This window comes from Protomyctophum parallelum, assembly GCF_964188405.1.
Source record: "Protomyctophum parallelum genome assembly, chromosome: 4".
Lineage (NCBI taxonomy): Eukaryota > Metazoa > Chordata > Actinopteri > Myctophiformes > Myctophidae > Protomyctophum > Protomyctophum parallelum.
Genome location: NC_139700.1, coordinates 13,639,426 through 13,659,245, shown reverse-complemented (window position 1 = coordinate 13,659,245; position 19,820 = coordinate 13,639,426). Strand labels below are relative to the sequence as shown.

Sequence of the window (19,820 nt, the reverse complement as noted above, 5' to 3'; positions counted from 1 at the left end):
AGTTAAAAATAATAGAGACGTCACGAGAGGAAGCATTGAAGCAAAAAAAGACATGGTGGCCGAAAGGGGTATTGCAGCATTTGAGCTGCACTATGGGCCATACGTGAGTCGTGAACACACGCTATGCTCCATACGTGAACGCTATGTTCCATACGTGAACACACCAAGAATGCATTTACGCAGGATTCATTCTCCACATCACAGGGCAGACGTTTCAGCTATCCAGCCTTCATCAGTGTCTGATGAAGGACAAGCACTTTCATCAGGGTGACATCAGTGTCACCCTGATGAAGGACAAGCACCTTCATCAGGGTGACATCAGTGTCACCCTGATAACGCTCCGGTTCGGTCTCTATCCTTTTATTATTGCTCTATGGTGTGACCCCGTCGGACCTGTTGATTACAATACAATGTTGATTTAAGCTGGTAACGCGCCATAAATCGGAGCACGGTGGTCATAAGAAAGTTATGTGGATTATGTGGTCGTCATACACTGACATTACACCATGTAAATATGTAGTTGTTTCTTGTTTGATTTCCTTTCCCCCCTTTTGCTCCCCTTTCTTCTTCCGTTTCTTACTTCTATGACATTGGTTTTCAACCAGTGGTCCTTGAGGACTAAATGATGGAGAGTTGGTAACCAAATGGACCCATATAGATCTTTAACTCAGCATAAAATGAAACCAAATGGACCCGTATGTGTCGATTTGGTTTAATTTGACGCTATCAAGATTTACATTATTCTGCATCGACTGCATTACTTAATTTACAAGAAGTCTACACACAATTAGAGAATGTAAAATAATTGTTATCTCTCTTAATGGTATCAACATCAATTCAGCATGGAATTGTGAACAAAATCTTATCCAACAACAACAAATTATTATTTAGTTTTGGGCCTGAGATGATAAATGTCAAAACCACTGGGCACACACCTGTGATGTGACAATATAGCAGAGTTACCCTGTAGAAGTGTACAATACTGTAATATACACGAACTATCCACGCTTTAGCAACATTACATAACGTATAAAAGGGTGTACAGACTGAGACTACTGATGTTGGCAGGTCATCATTCCACTGAGATTGCAATCACAGTGTCTGTCTGGGAGACAGAAATGTATCACTCTAATCATATCCAGGGTCTAACTTTTTCTCATAATGCTGAGGCACTGCTGTGAATTTCTTCTAATCTCACACTCAACGAGTCGTCTTTTTCATTTCTCTGCAAATAACAGTGGGAGGAAGGTGTGACATTTAACTGTTGTTTTGTGTGTTGCTATTTCTTTCACCGAGCGTGGGAACTTCGTCCTATTTTTTTCCCTACTCTCGGATCAGGCAGCAGCACCTCAAGGCGAGCACATCAATCAGCGTGGCAGACTTTGGGTCATACACAAAGACATCAATGATCGCCCTCCCCCCAAGGGGGGTGGTGGTGATTGTAGTCTACTGTGTGAGTCCACACGGACCAGAGTTTGTATCGATTCCTCCTCGGGGGCTGCAGAGCTATTAGCACATTTATTTCAATCTCCGTCTCATTGCCTGTGGGCTCGTGGGGGTCGGCGTATAGCTCGGTCACATGGCTGGGTGCTATCTAATGAGACCCTATTGATCTGCTAGAGTGTTACGGGTGGGATTGGTCTGGTGTTTTTCTACTGTGAATTTATTACACCTCTGTGTAGTGTTGTTTAACACATTTTTGAGTGGTGCAACGTACCACTCCTATAGGGAGCTTTTGAGTGGTGCGTGTCTCTGTTGCGCAGCCTAACACACACACACACACACACACACACACACACACACACACACACACACACACAACCTCACCACGCCTCTTAGACATTATAAAATACAAGGTAACCTCACCATGCCTCTCAGCCATTATAAATACTGTAATATACTGTATAAAATATACATGCTAAAATCTATAGATGCTTTTCGGTTTTAATGGGTTAAGTGTGCATGTTTAGTCTCATGTCAGTTTTATGGCATATCTACCTGGATACATGGTCGATGACAGGAGAGAAGTGATATCTACCTGGCTACATGGTCGATGACAGGAGAGAAGTGATATCTACCTGGCTACATGGTTGATGACAGGAGAGAAGTGATATCTACCTGGCTACATGGTTGATGACAGGAGAGAAGTGATATCTACCTGGCTACATGGTTGATGACAGGAGAGAAGTGATATCTACCTGGCTACATGGTTGATGACAGGAGAGAAGTGATATCTACCTGGCTACATGGTTGATGACAGGAGAGAAGTGATATCTACCTGGCTACATGGTCGATGACAGGAGAGAAGTGATATCTACCTGGCTACATGGTTGATGACAGGAGAGAAGTGATATCTACCTGGCTACATGGTCGATGACAGGAGAGAAGTGATATCTACCTGGCTACATGGTTGATGACAGGAGAGAAGTGATATCTACCTGGCTACATGGTTGATGACAGGAGAGAAGTGATATCTACCTGGCTACATGGTTGATGACAGGAGAGAAGTGATATCTACCTGGCTACATGGTTGATGACAGGAGAGAAGTGATATCTACCTGGCTACATGGTTGATGACAGGAGAGAAGTGATATCTACCTGGCTACATGGTTGATGACAGGAGAGAAGTGCGTGGGTCCATAGAGACGTACAGACTTCAGACTCTGGTAATAAGCCTCCATCACCCCCTCGATCCCACTGCAGTACGGGTTCTGGGGATTCCCATTCTAAAATGAAGAGCACAACCAATGTTCACCATGCGAGCATTTGCACTATACTGCGCTGGAAAAGTTAATTTGGCCAGGCATTAGGTAAAACAAAAGAAAAAAGGGAAATCAGTGTACATAACTAAATACCCAGACAGATCTTTTCACTGAAATGAAACACAATTCATTTACTATTTTGTTGTTTTTAAAGATGAGCTGAAATGGTATATTGAGAGTATTTCATTTCCGTATCCTAGTAAAACAGGAGCTGTGTCTCAGCCAATCACGGCGATGGCGGATGCGACCTATAGCTTATTTTTCTTTTCAGTAATCAAATATCTCATATTACAATACACAACTTAATAACAGTGCAAACATGCCTCAATACAAAAGTAAGGAAATACACACAAACATTAAATATTATTAGTACAAAAAGAGAACTCCAGAATACCAGAATATGTGAGCATAGAAGCATCACCAGAAATCCCCAGTAGCTATAGGCATTTTAATGCCAAAAGGGCATTAAAGGGTCTGTAGGTTGAGATTTCAGGCTATTGAATTCACCATTTGTCAGCCTTCTGATTGGTCCCTGACTGACTAACCAGCAGGCTCTTTCTGCCTTGTTCCGCCCTGATTCTGCCTTGTTTATGTTGAATTAGCTAAAACATCATTTTTGGACAAAAATAAAAACAAACATGATATGCCCATGCAGTCACCATGCTGCACCTGTGATGTTCCTTTTTTTCCTGACACCAAGTTTAAAATAAGAATTGAATGCACAGAATATCAATACGAAGCAACTGAAAAACACCTTTGGTAGTGGATGGAGAGACATGTCCAACCATGAAACAGCAACCAATGGGTGCGAAGAGGGGCAGAACCACAGGCGGGACTTGACAAAGGGTGAATTGGTGAATCTTATTCACCAATGCAGACATTTTGACATTTTGATTGTGAACAGCTTCAACAGCTTAAGGTAACAATATTGATTGTGGATCTGTTTGATTCAGGTGTTACTGTATGCCAGCACAGACAGCTGCTGCACAGTTAACTTCATGCTGGCAGCCTGGCACCTAACACCTAAATGAAACTTAACACACCCACAATTACTGCTATTGCCTTCAGCTGTAACATAACATGTCCATTCTTTGACTTTTACACACACATTTCTATTCATGCAGTCCGGGGAATGCTTCTTCTTATCAAGATGAGTGCTTGTCTGCCTGAGCTATACTTTCAAGACAGAAGCTAACACAGCGTGGACACAAACATCTCATTTGAGGCTCCCAGATGCTTTTATCCATTATAATTACCCCACAAAGGACTCAAGAAGACATCGTCTCAAATGGCTCCAAGTGAGTCTGTGTGTGTGTGTGTGTGTGTGTGTGTGTTTGTTTATGTATGTGTGTATGTATGTGCATGCGTTCCAAGGAGAACGGCTCAGCTACACACATGCACGCACGCACACACACACAGACGGACGCTCAGACAAATACAGACACACGCGCGCACACACGGCCTGTTTTCAGAAACCTTTCACAGCAGACTGTGCCCTCTCTTCCTCAAGTACAGTAGCACACATTCTTTCGCACACACTCCTCACTCTAGTGCTGCGTGGCTGCAACTGTACTGTAGATTAGATGGCCTTTACACTGTGGGAGCTGACTCCGTTAAAAGCTTAATGCTTAGCTTAGTGCATATGCAGCTTGTCTCTTTGGAGGACCCTCTGGGGAGGCTGTTACCCGATGCAGAGCAGCTGGAGCGCTTACAGCCAGTGCCTACGGCATAACATCTGGACACAGGGAGAGGTATGGAGCTGGGGGACAGGGCTGTGGGTGGATGGGACACGACAGCAACAAGACAACATGGTTTTGGGCGGGAACCCTTTTTGGTGTTTCAAGAATTATGTTATACTTTAGCTATTGAAAAATATCAGATCTACAAGCTCATAGCGCGGCACCGAGTGCCGTGCTACGAGTTGTATAACTGCTATTTTCTTTTATCGTGAAAATGTGGCGCAACTCTTTGAATATATAACGTTTTTGACTCAAATCTTGGCTTCTGGGAGGTCCCTGGAACAACATATTTTCAGATGGGGGTCGGTGGCCAATTACATATAATTCTGGGGGTCCTTGTCATGAAATAGTTTGAGAACCACTGACAGGTTTTTCAGAAAACTGTCACACACACACACACACACACACACACACACACACACACACACACACACACACACACACACACACACACACACGCATCCAGGCGCACGCACGCACAGACACACAGACCTACCTACCTACTAAAACAATATAAAACAAGGCTCTGACCTTCAGTAGATATGTGGAACTGGGCAGCTGGACTAGCCAGGTTTGCATAATGTATGAGTCATTAGTGTATGAAGATGGCCAGTTGGATTGAGCCATAAATGATGGATGGACTGATGATTAGGCCAATCAAGGAAATAAAAGGATTCTCCGACAGTATAACAGAACTGGTTGGATGTATGGAAGATACTGAACATCCAACCGTGGTGGATGGATGCTGGCATACGGATGGATGGATAACTAGCCAGGGGAAGTGGGTGGCAGAATACGTAGTTGATAAATAGTAGCAAGGGGAAGGAGAAGGGTATCTGCTGCGCAGTGTTGATTTTGACAGCAATTATTTTGTTTTAGTCATATACTCTTGAATAGTTTTCATTTAGTTTTAGTCACATGTTAGTCACCTGGAATGTTTTAGTGTTAGTCTAGTTGTAGTCGACTAAATATCATAAGATGTTATGTAAGTAAGACTAAATTTATAAATATGTAAATAAATCAAATGTAAATCAACAACACTGCTGCTCTGCTGCGTGCTCCAAAAACCCATCCGGGTTGGGAAGGATCACTGTCATTGGCCAGTAGCCACTTTGAGTGGCTGTCGAGGCAAACGCTCTCTCGCCAGAACATGATTTACTATTCTGTCCTTTATCAGGTCGCAACTCCAACGGTCGGCTCAAGCGAACTTTACAATGCTCGACGTGGAAACTCGCTCGCTTTAGCTCGCTCTGTGGTATCTCACATGGCTTACTGAATATATGCAGTAGAGTTATGTATTTAGGTCTAGTCCGCAGTTGTTGTAGGCGAGAGGCCGAGAGGCACTTTGTTGGCCACAGAAGCGGGGCGCTGTTATAAGTGGCGGCAGTGGCTCAGGGGTAGAGTGGCCGGATGGCAACCGCAAGGCTCCCAGTTCGAACCCGAGCTCCCCCAGAGTTAGTGTCGAAGTGTCCTTGAGCAAGACTCTGAACCCCTAATTGCTCCCGATGTGCCTTGCATGGTTTCCTCTGCCATCGTTGAATGTATGAATGTGTGAGTGAATGGGTGAATGTAATGCACAATCTATGTAAAGCGCCTTGGATAAAGGCGATATATAAAATATATAAAGAATTTTGAATGTCTCGTATCTGCTCAGTCCAGTGAGACAGTGGACAGATAGATCGATATATCGATTCATAGATAGATAGGATGGACGACACAGAGAACAACAACAAAAAACAGGCATCTCCTCACCAAGGCGAACTCATGTGACACGCGTCCGTCAGGCGGTAGTTTGGCACCAAAGCCCAGAGCTGGGAACATCTTGTCGCTGTCATAGTCCTGGATTATCTCGCCCACGGCCCTCAGAGCCATGGCATACGCATTCAGCTGGTACGGGCTCATGTAATGCAGTGACGTGGGTTGTGATGGGTTGCCTGTCATGGGGACAATATATTATTTATTTTATATTATATATATTTTTTTTTTGCTGAAGAAGAACATGTGGCACTGATCAAATCAGTCCAGCGGTTTACAACAGTGGTTCTCAACCAGTGGTCCGGGGACCACCAGTGGTCCTTGAGGTGGTTCCAGGTGGTCCCCAGCTAAATGATGGAGAGCTTGTAAACAAAATGTACCTTATAGATCTTTAACTCTTGAGAGTAAAAAAATATCATTTATACACTCTCAAGAGTAAAATTGTTGCAAAACATCTGCATTAGTTAATTTACAAGAAGTCTACACAATTAGAGAGTGTAGAAGAATTTTTATTTTGATCAACGTTTGCCTGTTCTCATAATGGTATACCACATCAATACAGCATGGAATTGTGTGACTAAATGTCATCAAATGGTGGTCCGTGGCTCAAATGCTGAATAAATGAGGGGCCTTGATATGAAATAAGTTGAAAACCACTGGTTTACAAGATCAGCTGAGGGCAAACACTTATAGATGACGGCTAGCCTCCGGCCTCACAGAGATATTTCACAGAAATGATAGAAGATTACAGTCATTACTCATCTCGAATGGTGACAGTTCTCTCAGAAGCTGTACTATAACTGCAAACTACAAAAATTGCCTCACCCACCTGCATTGAGCAGAGGAACTCCTGTGTGTGAGTATTACAGCTCAGCATTCAACCCCATAGTCCCCAGCCATTCAGTTGCAAAAAACTAAATAATCTGGCGACCCCCCCAAAATAATTTGGCGTAAATACGCATACGCCTGTAAGAGTAGCTCTTGCCCATGTAGTTAATGGGGTTCCAAATGAACAATTACCACCAAGCTCAGGAACCTATAGTCGAGTGCAGCCTGTGCAGCGCCATGTGACTGTCTGTCTGGTCAGTGCCAGGTGGTGAGGACAGGCTCCAACAGCCCAGCTCCACTGACCTATAACACAGGACCCAGGGCTGTGTTCTTCTGATCCCCCAGAAGCATGGCCACGCACAGCTCCAGCCTGGCCATTGAGTTCGCAGACGACATAACAGTCATAGGCCCGATTACCAACAATGATGGGACTATCTTGGCGTTCGGCTCTGCTACATTTTTCTCCCTCAGGGACTTAGATATACAATCAGTAAGACGCCCTGAGGGCGAGAAGCGACTTGGTCTCGTGCACGCATCCTGACGGCAGACTGCTGGGCGAGCGCTGGCACTTTGGAATGGGGGGTCAAATCAACATATCCGCCTGGGTGACAGCTAGGCCGGATTAACAATGGAATTTACTGGAGCTTAAGCGACAGGGCCCGCAGGAGGGCCCTGTGTGTGTGCGAGACTATTTCAAATAGGTACATCTGTTGCTTCCGTCGAAACCGTATTCATAGGTCACCGATTGCCACATCAGCGTATGGGTCTTTCATAACAGTGTATACACCTACATAGAATGCAGTGTGCTGAGTATATACAGTATGTTAATAGTCCACGGCGAATGTCTTTAGGCAAATGAATGTGAATCAACTGCAGAACAAACATAATAAGAGACATAATAAGTGAGGCATTACATTAATGTTCTCACAAGCGTATAGGCAACGAAAGACAACAGCTGTACATAAATTGTGTTACTGACTTTATGATAACAAAAACATTCAACAATCAGACAAAATTGAGATTGATGAGAAACATATATAGATTGCTCATCAAGGACATTCTTGTAATTAAATCACGAAAGCTTCTGCGCTGGTGTAATTCACTCTAAACATAATGTCAGACACAAGGGCAGAAATTGCTGCTCAAGTCACTCACCATTTGATGCTGTGAAATCAATTGCCACTGTGAAATTAATCTGAGTCCTGCAAGACAAAATCAAGCACAAAAGCAGTGGGGAGTGTGTGTGTGTGTGTGTGTGTGTGTGTGTGTGTGTGTGTGTGTGTTTCGGTGTGCACATGCGTGCGTGCGTGTGTGCATGCATGTGTGTGTGTGTGTGTGTGTGAGAGAGAAAGAGCGACAGAGAGAGAGAGAGAGAGAGAGAGAGAGAGACATGCATGGAATTATCAATCAAGATAAATTACAGTGCACACAGCGGGCGGTGGCATGACAATTAAACTGCAGGGTTAATGTCAGCTGACATCCTGCCAATATCAGAGCTACAGTAGACATGATGTAAACATGATAATCCTCTGTATCAATATCAGAGCTACAGTAGACATGATGTAAACATGATATGGTGGTCTTTTAGATGGGTCCCACAGGGACATTTTGAGTCCTACTTCAACGATGTTACAGTACAGTACTGAGTACAGTACTGCTTCCCAGGACCCCTGGGTTTCCTACAACTGGAGGTCTGAAAAAATCATTAACATGGTGAATCACATCTGGATGATGTCATCAAGATGTGATTCACCATGTTAATTATTTTTGTTAAACTTTTTTTTTTTCAAACAAACACAGAATGGTGGGACTTTTTATTTATTATTTCCAGCTCTAAGGTAAGATGACATAGTAAATGTTGAAAATGAGTGGAATGCCCCGGATTGAAAATGTACTCAGGTAAAAGTACACAAGTTCAAATGTGTACAAAATCTTTAGTTTAGAACATACGTAACAGATCTACTCTGCTCACAACGTGGCAACATATCGCGACACATTGTGAGCTTGTAGATCTGCAATTATCAAATGGCCTAAATGTATATTGTAGGTTTGAAGTGGTATATGTATGTTTTCTATTCAAAATTAAAATCTCCAAAGAAACTCGAGTTTTCAAATAATTGTAGTAGAGTAAAAGTAAAAGTCTTATACTCAAGTAAAGTACCTCAAAATACTACTTGAGTAGTACTTGAGTAAATGTACTTAGTTACCACTGATGGAAGGGAACACATAACTGTACATGAGTAGATACTGTAGCACCGGTGGGGTTGCTGCATGCTATCGTGAAAGTTCATATCGAAAATGTGATAAAGTGCTTGATAAAATTTAAATAAAATTAATGGATTCAAGTAAAGGTCAATGAAATCTAATTAAATTTGCACTGTACCAGAGAAGAACAGACAGACATACAGCTCATGCTGAACTAACTTACCCGCCTTTGATGTAGTCTAGAAAGGAAAGCTCTGTATCCACTAAGCAGGACAGAAGTGTGACCTGTGAGACACATTGATATGTATTATTGTCATGCATTGACATGCACTGCAGTGTATGTGTCTTCCTTTTTTTAGGGGCGCCAGCCCCTCCTATATTCAGCTATTAGTGTAGATTTTTGTCTTAAACAAACATTAAATTCCCATTGACAATCAATGGAGAATTTACGTCATGATGTACGGAGTTATGGAGGTTTGTGGCCTAATGCATAGAAAGCTGGCTGGGTCCTTGAAATGAATTACTGCCCTGAATTACCGGTACATGTAAATGCCCTAATCTGCAATGGTATTATTGGGCTGCTAAATTGCAATCTATTACAGTATATATTATTTTGCATCTGAAATGTCACCTGCTTGGTTGGATTTAGAATCCTGTCCTGTTATATATATCTGTGTGGCTTTCACACTAAACGGTTGACATTTCACGCACATGCAGGATGCCGTGATACAAGTGCGAGCGAGACCGACACAGGATGCCTCTCTCTCTCCCTCTCTCTGCTTGCACGCCACACAGACAGTAGCCTCGGTACCCAGGCTTTCATTTTTGTCGGCGCACACACACAGGAATAGCCAGGCTACACAGGGCGAAATGTTTGTGATAGCGTATAGCCTACGTGCGCTATAGCGAGACAGGACGTTATAAATCTAGATTTTTATTAAATAACTGTCTCTCTCCGTATGTACGCACGCACGCACGCACACGCACGCACACACACACACACACACACACACACACACACAGAGTGCACAAGGTGCTAGATATTCAGAAACGGTCGGGAGCGCTTTTATCGGCGCTACTGTATATCTTCTCGCAGAGCCATTACAGATTGGACAGAGAGGGATAACACATTCCTCCGCTAAGACCAACAAGTAGGGGTTTCAGTGACAGGGACGATAAACATGGGGGGAATGGGGATGACTAAATTGGGAAGGGAAAAAATTAACTGTTGATAAAAAATAATCTGGTATCAGAACTCTTGAGTGTGTTTAAATTGGTACACACAAAATACAGTGTCAATTTAACTGTGAGATATTGTGGAGCTGCTAGCTACAGTAATAGCTCACCGTTCCTGAGTTTTGGTACTTTTTCTTCTTCTTTCTGTTCTTCCTTGGATTTAGCACCTGTGAATAGAGCAAGACCTCAAGGTCAATCCATTGATCAATAGTCGAAGATAGTGTAACCAAACCCAGACTATTTACTCTTTTATTTTTGTCACATTGACGGCGTGATGCCAGGCGATAAAGGTAGATCATGGGAACTCAACATACAAAATGGAAAATGCAAGAGTTTTTCCTTTGTGCGTGCGTGTGTCATTCAATCACAAATTTACACAGCATGTTTATTTTTTCTGCATTTCCCTCTGCGAAACTGTACTCTCACTGTATCATTCACAATTACCCAGTTTCAATCTGACATCCCTTTTGGGCATATGTCATTATAGGCAAAACATTTCAAAAGAACATTTTCAAAAATGCTAATAATAGCAGATTGTTCTGATCTGGGGCATCACAGGAGCAGAGCCACTCCACCAAATACAACACAATAGCATTGCAATAAATGGTTTTCAGATTGAAATGATAGGATGTTCTAGTTACAGTACTGTACTGTATATACTGTATAATATATACTGTACAGTGTCAGTCTGTATGATGGAGTGCACCACAGACCATTGTAAGCTGTGTGTGTGTGTGTGTGTGTGTGTGTGTGTGTGTGTGTGTGTGTGTGTGTGTGTGCGCGTGCGTGCATGCGTGAGTGCGTGCGTGAGTGTATATGTCCTTTGTACAAGGTGTTCTAGTACTTCTGTTTATACGGACATAAATACATATTTCAAATGTGTGTGTGTGTGTGTGTGTGTGTGTGTGCGGATGTGTGTGTGTGCGTGTGTGTGTGTGTGTGTGCGACAGTCAGAACATCACCTCGTACACGTGGAACTGTGATTGACAGCTGGCTATCTCTCTGTAGCTGGTGCTGAACTGTCCGATAAAGTCGTGACTGGAAAAGCAAACACAGACACAAGCGAACGAACACAAGCATACACGCACACAAACACACACACGCACGCACGCACGCACGCACGCACGCACGCACGCACGCACGCACGCACGCACGCACACGCACACACACACACACACACACACACACACACACACACACACACACACACACACACACACACACACACACACACACATTATATCAGCCCTTCAGCCCTATATACATTTCGGCCATTTGAAAATAGTCAATCTACAAGCTCACAATGCGTCGCAAGTCTTGTAGAGCTGCTATTTTCAAAAGATATTTATACATTTGAAAACTTTAAATGGGACATTCTGCACAATTAATACTTTTACTTTTGGTACTTTAAATACATTTTGAAACCAATTATTTTGTACTTTTACTCAAATAATGTTTTAATTCCGGACATTTACTTGTTGTAACAGAGTAGTTCTACATTGCAGTATTTATACCTTTACTTAAGTAAAACAATTGAGTAATTTTTCCAGCACATGGAACCTATAGAGGGTAAGGGTATACGTGTGACATCATCATCATACCCGGAAGTTATGCGGGAATGCCTCCTGAGTGGCAAAAAACTACTTTTCTAGCCTTGATAGCCCATACATCCAAACAGAAAAGTCCTATCTGATTGCATTAAACGACGTTAAACGACATTAAACTCACTTTGCCAAGTCACTTTGCCACCCGATTTCCCATTCACTTTATGCATGCGCATACTCTCTATAGACAGAAGACGAGACTATGAACGAGAGAAAGGGAATTAACACTGCCTCACCCTCCGTCTCTGTCCCAGTCATAGACCTCCACCTTTATACTCCTAGAGAGAGAGAGAGAGAGAGAGAGAGAGAGAGAGAGAGAGAGAGAGCGTGGGTGGGTGGGTGGGTGATTCCATTAAAAACCCAATTATCACCCCCAATTTAGAATCTGCGCTTAAAAAAGGCTAGTCGCTCATCTGTGGAGAAGAATGATTGGGTGCTCTGAAATGGCCACCGCCACACATTAAAAGGGCCGTCTGATATTGGGGGATTTTACAAGCACATGGGATGGAAGAGATCCGGAGCCACAGATCGGGCTAACTTTGTCGAGTGACATCGTCGCACCACCACAAAGTATACATTAGGCAAAAACTGAGTTTTTGTCTGGCATGTTACTGAAGTGAGTTTAGTGTTTGCTTGTGGTGCCATCGCCTTGGGTTGTTGTCTCCTTTATTTTATGTTTTACATGTTACACAAAAACATATAGTTAATGCCACCATATTGAGGAGCAGAGGTGACAAAAACATATAGTTAACTAGATAAAGTGCCAATCGGCACAGGTCTCCACCAGGATTCTTCCTCAGCCTAGTGGGAATATGCGTGCACAGTTTCATCGCAATCGGACGCTGCGTTGACTCGTGAGGAGTTGTGGCCATTTGCTACTCCTGAAAACTGTAGGAGCCAATCGTGGCCAATCAGGATGGAATATGAGAAATCAAACAAACCTGTGTTGATCACATGACTATGGAGATCATGTGTACCGATTTGCGTGAAATTTAGATAAAATCTGAAGGAGTAATAATAGAAAATGTGTTTTACATATGTGGGCCTCCTGGTGGCGCTATAAAGAGCAGATGTGAAAACTTCCAGACAAAGGTTTTTCCTTGGCCTCTAGGGAGTTGGCATACAAAGTGATCCACAGATTCGTGCAGTTAGAGGTAAAAACACTTTTCGGCCAGTTATAGCGCCACCTTGAGGCTGAGTTGAGTTGTGGCATTTTGTCCTCGGCCTAGTGGGAATGTGGGTGCACAATTTCAAGGAAATCATGCGATGTGTTCATGATTTGCAGCATTTTGTTTGAAACTGAGCACTCCTGTGAACTTTGGAAGCCAATCTTAACCAATCAGGATGGAGTCTGAGAAATCTGAAAGACCCGTTTCGTTGAATGGCTCTAGAGAGACTGTGTACCAATTTGCGTGATGTTTGGACAAAATCTGTAGGTGTACTGTGCAAAAACTTGTTTTGCACAAAGCGGCCTCCTGGTGGCGCTATAACAGGCCGTTCTGGAAAGTTTGGGGCAGAGGTTCATCGTTGGCATCCAGGGAGTGTGTGTGGAAAATTTGGCATCGACCGGGTTAACGGTGGCCGAGATTAGCTGCTAACGGACGGACGGACACACGGACACACGGACGGACGGAGTGCAAAACATACTCTCCCCACATGCCTTCGGCCTGGTGGAGACAATTACACCATATTGAGGAGCAGAGGTGTCAGAAAGCGCTACAGAGGACGACGCTGCCTGAGGTACAATAATATCCCTGCCAACTGAATGTCGCGATGCTAAAATAAGAACGCTTGAACTAACGCAATACTCATCGTAAGTCATTCTGGATAAGAGAGTCTGGTGAGTATCTTGCATATCTTGCATCGGACATTTCAATATTGACTCAGAGGGTTCCAACTTGCATCTGTGTTTTGCCGCAGACCCTGACACACAAAATGTTCCTGCCACACTGTTGTGCTCATTGTAAATCTGGAGACAAACACGGTTTGAATATAAAATGTGAGTGTAAGTATTGACAGTGACATATTTGATACTGTGAGTAATGCCTTACCTGTCATAGTCTCCATTACACAAAGCTCTAACAGGGATTTTGAAGGCCTGCCAAACTGGATCCAAAGTGTTCTTCACCACCTCTGTCTTGTGGCAGATGGTGTAACTGCGATGTGGACATGCACGTGCGCGCACACACACACACACACACACACACACACACACACACACACACACACACACACACACACACACACACACAGAGAGCTGTTGGGTGGAACTTTTGTACAGTATGTTCTAAAAAATAGTTAGTATGTAGTAGTCGGGGATCCAGTCACCGAAAATTTGAGAGGACCTGTGATGTCATGCTATACTTTTTTTTTGTGTTTTTTCTATTAATTTGGTCATTAAGGTCCACAGAATGAGAGGCCTGCTCTGCCGGAAACATTGCGAAAAAAAGTTATGGCCATTTTAGTATAACAAAGCCTTTTTTATTTTTGCCCATTTTCGCCTATTGTAAAAAACTAGGTTTCTTTTCTTAAAGTGCTCAGTAGGTTGTGTAGGCTGTCAATAAATGATTCCCAGATACACAGAACACATATGTGAACAGCACCAAGTCCAGAAATACACTCACAAAGCCTTTCCAAATGATTTATAGACATTTTTGGTACCAAAAATCCACCCGTTTTTTGCATTTTCCCCAAAACTTTCATCTTTACTTCAATAGTAATCAACTTTGCCATGGGTTATGACATCAGCCAATGTCTCATTCTTTTCATCAATCTTTATAGTCATTCCACAAATTTAATTTTATTAAAATCAACCATAAATTAAAGGAACTGTGGTGACTTTATTACCCTTATGCTCAAAATTCCCAGAGCCTTTTTCTTCTTGAAAACACCTGTACCCCCACAAAATTTAAGTGTAACACAACAAATTCAAAACAACACAAGTATTTTTTTTATTATAAAATAAACAGATGTGCACAGCTGATTCTTTATATTAGTTTAAATTTCACACCTAGTGTGAAGTGAGCTGTATTATGAATACTAATATATATTGTCTCTGTTGATCTTGATTGCCAGCTCAAAAAAGCTCAAAAAAGGAAATTAAACATTGTCTGAATAAAATAAAGATTATGACATGACAGGAAAATGAAAACAACTAACTAATCAACTCACTCACTGTCACTGTCTTCGAGTGTGAGTTCAACTCGTGAACATTTTTTGGGGTCCCCAGTGCAGAGACAGGCAATGACACACTTGACACCGGCTCTTGCACAGGAGCATCCTCTGGCACACTTGCTTTTCTTGCAGTGGCAATATTTGGTGCGCTTGTATTGTGCAGGTTTTGCATCCTTCAGCATCATTGTTGCCACCAGCTTACCATTGACAAGCTCTCTGCCAAAGTTGGTTGCCACAGGGTAGGTTGGCTGAGACATGTGTGCCCTCTTACATACAACCAACTGATGCAGGGCTCTGAGAAGGTGTAATTTGAAGGCATCTTCAGTAGGTGGAAGGCAACGCATGTCTCCTTTGATGTTACCAAAAAGATGGGCTCGCAGTCCATCCAAGTTACCACTGAAGTCACTCCTCTCATACAGTGAAGCCATGTATCGTCTAGCCGCTGTCACAACATCTTGTGTAACATCCAGACGTTCCCCAGAGTCACCGTATTGGCACAGAGGCAGAAGGTCTTTCAGGTGATCAACGGCAGCTTTGTAGGCACGTCTTTTTCCTCTTCTGTAAAGATAGCTCACTGTGTCACATCCAGTCAGTATGTAGATGCTGAGGAGTATGGATGAAAGATCGGAAGCTTCAACATCATACTTCACTGCCAGGGCATCCACAATTGCATGAGCAGGTAGGTAGATATCCATCTTCTTTACCCATAGCTCCTGTAGGCCATCCATGTGTGTGATGTAATATATGCACATCATGATCACATCTGTGTCAGTAGCCACAACTACAGCCCGTTCGTGGTGCAGATGTTCTACTGAATATGCAATGTGGGCAAACATCCTGGTATCTGCCTCCTCATGCTTCTCACAGGACAGTTCTGGAAGCTCAACCTGACAATCTGCTGATAACAGAACAGTGCGACTAGGATCACGGAAAAGTCCACCCAGAATAAGTGTGCATCCAGCAGGAAGTGATTTGTGCTGAGCAGCCCATGCTTCTCCCATATAGTTCAACAGGTTTGCTTTATTCAGTGGATTTTGAACAAAGCCTTTCCATTCAGGTAAGGCAAGAGCATCATGTGGCTTGTACTCCTTCATCTTGCTGGGGCAAGTCTTCATTCTCTTCTCTCGTTCCTCGCCTTTCAGACTTTCAGCTGGAGAGACATCATATCGATCACCAACAAAGTGGATGCAGTCACAGTTGTCTGGGATACCACTAAGGAGCTGCTTCAGGTATTTTTCTTGCAGTTCATGGAAGGTGCTGCAACCAAGATGTTGGTGACGCTGGATGAATGCCATGGCATCAACCACCATTACAACAGGCTTGTCAAATGGTGGCAATATGTCCACTTCACACCATGAACTGCCAAGGGATGTCTTGATTGCAGCCAAGTAGTCAGCCTTATTCCCTTTTCGCATGGCATAACCTTGGTCAAGGGATGGATCTGGCTCAAACAGGGAGGCTGGGCAACTTGTCCACTCATGACCGAAGACTTCTACCTTCTTGTCTTCATCCAAGTCCTGCACAAAGTACAGGTTTCGGACAACAGCACTCTCTTCCTCGTAGACCTTCTTGGCTTTGAGCGCCATGGACATTGGCTTTTTTGTCTTTGCTGCAAATGTGGCAAGTTTCATTGGGGCTATTTTCTCACTGTCTGTTCTTCTTGCTGCAGCCAGTGCCTCCAATCCTTTTTCACGGGCGTACACCAAGTCTGCAGATGCAGATTTGTGGCCAGTTGAAATGTTAAGCAGCTCCTGTTCTTCACATATGAAGGGATCGATCATCTGGTTTTTGACTACATCTGTTATTTTCAGAACAGTTTCTGTGTCCTTTTGTCCTTGGCTTTTGGAGTCTTCATGGTGTTTGGTGTCCAGATGTACCATAGCCTTTGTCTGCTCTGAAACCGCTGTCAGACACGGAAGAGCGCGCAAGTATTTCTCCATGGCTTCTGGCTGCTGACTGATGCCAGTGAAGAGTTTTGTTTTGGCATCACGGTTGTATGTTTTCTCAAGTGCCATGTCTGTCCAGACACCATTAAAACGACCTTCAGTTTGATGCACAGTAAACTTCCCATCCTTGAATTCTCTATGGATGTCCGGAGCCAGTGTAGGTAGGCTTCTCATGGCTTCCAAGTAGTGGGGCAGGCAGGATACATACTTGTAGTGGCCAGCAGCTACAAGGTATGGTAACATCCTCTCTACTTCAGCCAGGTGTTCCTCCCACAGGCCTGCACGCTCAGCATGGATGAACCGCTTCAGAATCATCACCATGTCCATGTACTGTAGCCAGAGCTTTGAGGTAGGTGAAGTACATGTGTCATCAAACTCAGTCATCAAACATGACAGCTCCTTCAGCTGGTCAGTTGCATCAGCACATGCAGAAGATGCCTTCTCCTCATCCTTTTCTGAAAGGGCATCTAGGAGTAGCTGGACATTAATGGTAAGTGCAGATATCCACTCCAGGTCCTTATCTTCAATGATTAGCCATTTGGAAAATGCTTCCCAGTGTAGGGCAAACATGGCTGCATGTACCATACTGTGGGCACGCAGCATTGCGTAGTAGTCTTTCCCACTGATGATTTTGTTTGCTGTTCCACGGAGACAAACATCAGCTTCTACCATGATGTCTTCGATTCCAGTTGCCTGCATGAAATGCCCAATTGCTTTTAGGAAATTCTGAGCAATGTGAAATCCACCCATGCGCAAGATAAGTTTCCCATACATATGAGGGTTCTTCTTTTGCAGACCCAGAACCACTTCATAAATTGCTTGGTCACATGTAATGATGGTGAACTCTTGGCCTTGTTCTCTGGACACATCCATGCAGTATTGAACTGACTTTTCAACCACATCTGGGTTTGTTGGTGACTTGGGAAAGAAAGGCCCATAGCCAATCACAGTTGCAGGGGTAGCATCTGGGATGAGAAATGCATGGAATGAACTCCATGTTGGAGCAGTGCAGCTTGGTTTCAGGTCCTCCAAGAGCACAGTAGGGCAGATATGAACCAAATGCCACAACATGCTCAGGTGGTCAAGAGGTTCAGCTAGACACATGGGCTTAGGCTCTGTATCGACTCCAACCAGGGAACGACTCCTCTGACGATCTTTGAGAGTCAGGTGGCTATCCTTGGTCTGAAATGGCTGAGAAGGCCCCAGGGATGCTTTGCGGGTTTTCAGCAGAGGTAAACTAGCCTTTGGCGTGGGGTCTTCATTAGTATCCTTGTACTGGAATATGACGTGTGTTGTGCCATGTAATGTTCGTCCATCCTTTGTGTACTCTTGGAAGTCAAGGTTATCAAATGCAAATTGTGTGAATCGTCCAACCTTGAGGTTTGTTGGTATGAAGGAACCCTCCTGACCTGTCTGCTCATCAACTGACTTTGCCATTGTTGTAATATATCTCTGGGCATCCTGGTAGCTGATGCAGTTCCCAAATCTGTTTAGAAGTGTGACAGTTGCCTTGCTTCTGGTTTCCTTGAGGATGTGCAATGCTGTCCCAATGTGCTTTGGTGTTGGGATGCCTGCAACTGTTTGGCAGACATCCTGGGCAAGGTTAAGAACTTGTTCATGCTGCTTGGGACTGACTTTCACCCGGCCGTCCTCACCCACTTCTGGGGATGCATCCGTTATCAACCATGCAAGGTGGTTGTAGAGGTTGCTGCTCACTCTCCGAGATGCCTCCAAGTATGATATCTCCATTTGCATTGACGTGTAATCAGTCTCACTTCCAGGCATCTGCTGACTTCCACTGGCTTCTCTTGCAGCCTTCATTGCCTGCTTTTCTGCCTTACATTGGGCCTGGAGCTCCATCCGTATTCTCTTTGCAGTATTGTAGGAGGAGACTATGGTATCATCGGGTGTTACCTCATCATCACTTTCTTCTTCATAATCTGCCTCTTGAGCTGTCTCCTTTAGTACCTTCAACTTGGTGAGCATGCAGCCAATACTCAGTTCTGCAGAGCAAACCAGGCTAGAGCATCCTTTCTGTGGTACAACCATTATCTTACAGTTGCCATTTACTTCATAGTGCCCTTTAAGGCGGGCTACCAAGGAGAAAGATTGGTATGATTTAACATTGTCAACTCCATGGTTTGCCAGGTATTTACGAAATTCATCCCTCAAAGCTGTAACAAAGAATATGGCACCATCTTTGAAAAGTGGCTCATCAATGCGAGATATTAGTTGGGTCAGTGCAGCATCATAAGGAAGTGTGACAGTACTTGTTTTTCCCTGTGCATGAACACGTCTTGTCAGGTAGACGCTCATGCAAACCCTGTGATACCGGAAGTCATTAGCAATCATATCGGTGCACGTGTTTACATCAGGACCACATATCTTGCATAGCATATCCTCATCTTCAAGTTGGTTTGCTTTTTTCCAGATAGAGTTTTGTCTATCATAAGTCGCAATCAAAAGGAGGGATCTATCCCCCTTGGTACTGCGAGCTCTTCCACAAATGAAGCATTCTTCCTTGTATTTGAAAGGCTGGGGCACTGAAGACCGTGTTTTTTTAGAACTGCT

General features: G+C 43.6%; 1 protein-coding gene across 1 annotated transcript in view; it reads right to left on the bottom strand.

The window, feature by feature from the left end:
* LOC310857041 (copine-8-like) overlaps positions 1 to 19,820 on the bottom strand; it is a gene marked incomplete at both ends in the record, with an annotated part of 115,656 nt that overhangs the window by 16,231 nt on the left and 79,605 nt on the right. Inside the window, 8 exons of the mRNA XM_083762637.1 lie at positions 2,599 to 2,726; positions 6,254 to 6,435; positions 8,240 to 8,286; positions 9,513 to 9,574; positions 10,636 to 10,692; positions 11,488 to 11,563; positions 12,366 to 12,407; positions 14,181 to 14,285. Of these exons, the coding sequence (XP_083618763.1) occupies positions 2,599 to 2,726; positions 6,254 to 6,435; positions 8,240 to 8,286; positions 9,513 to 9,574; positions 10,636 to 10,692; positions 11,488 to 11,563; positions 12,366 to 12,407; positions 14,181 to 14,285 (699 nt within the window). The remainder of the gene's footprint in view (positions 1 to 2,598; positions 2,727 to 6,253; positions 6,436 to 8,239; positions 8,287 to 9,512; positions 9,575 to 10,635; positions 10,693 to 11,487; positions 11,564 to 12,365; positions 12,408 to 14,180; positions 14,286 to 19,820) is intronic.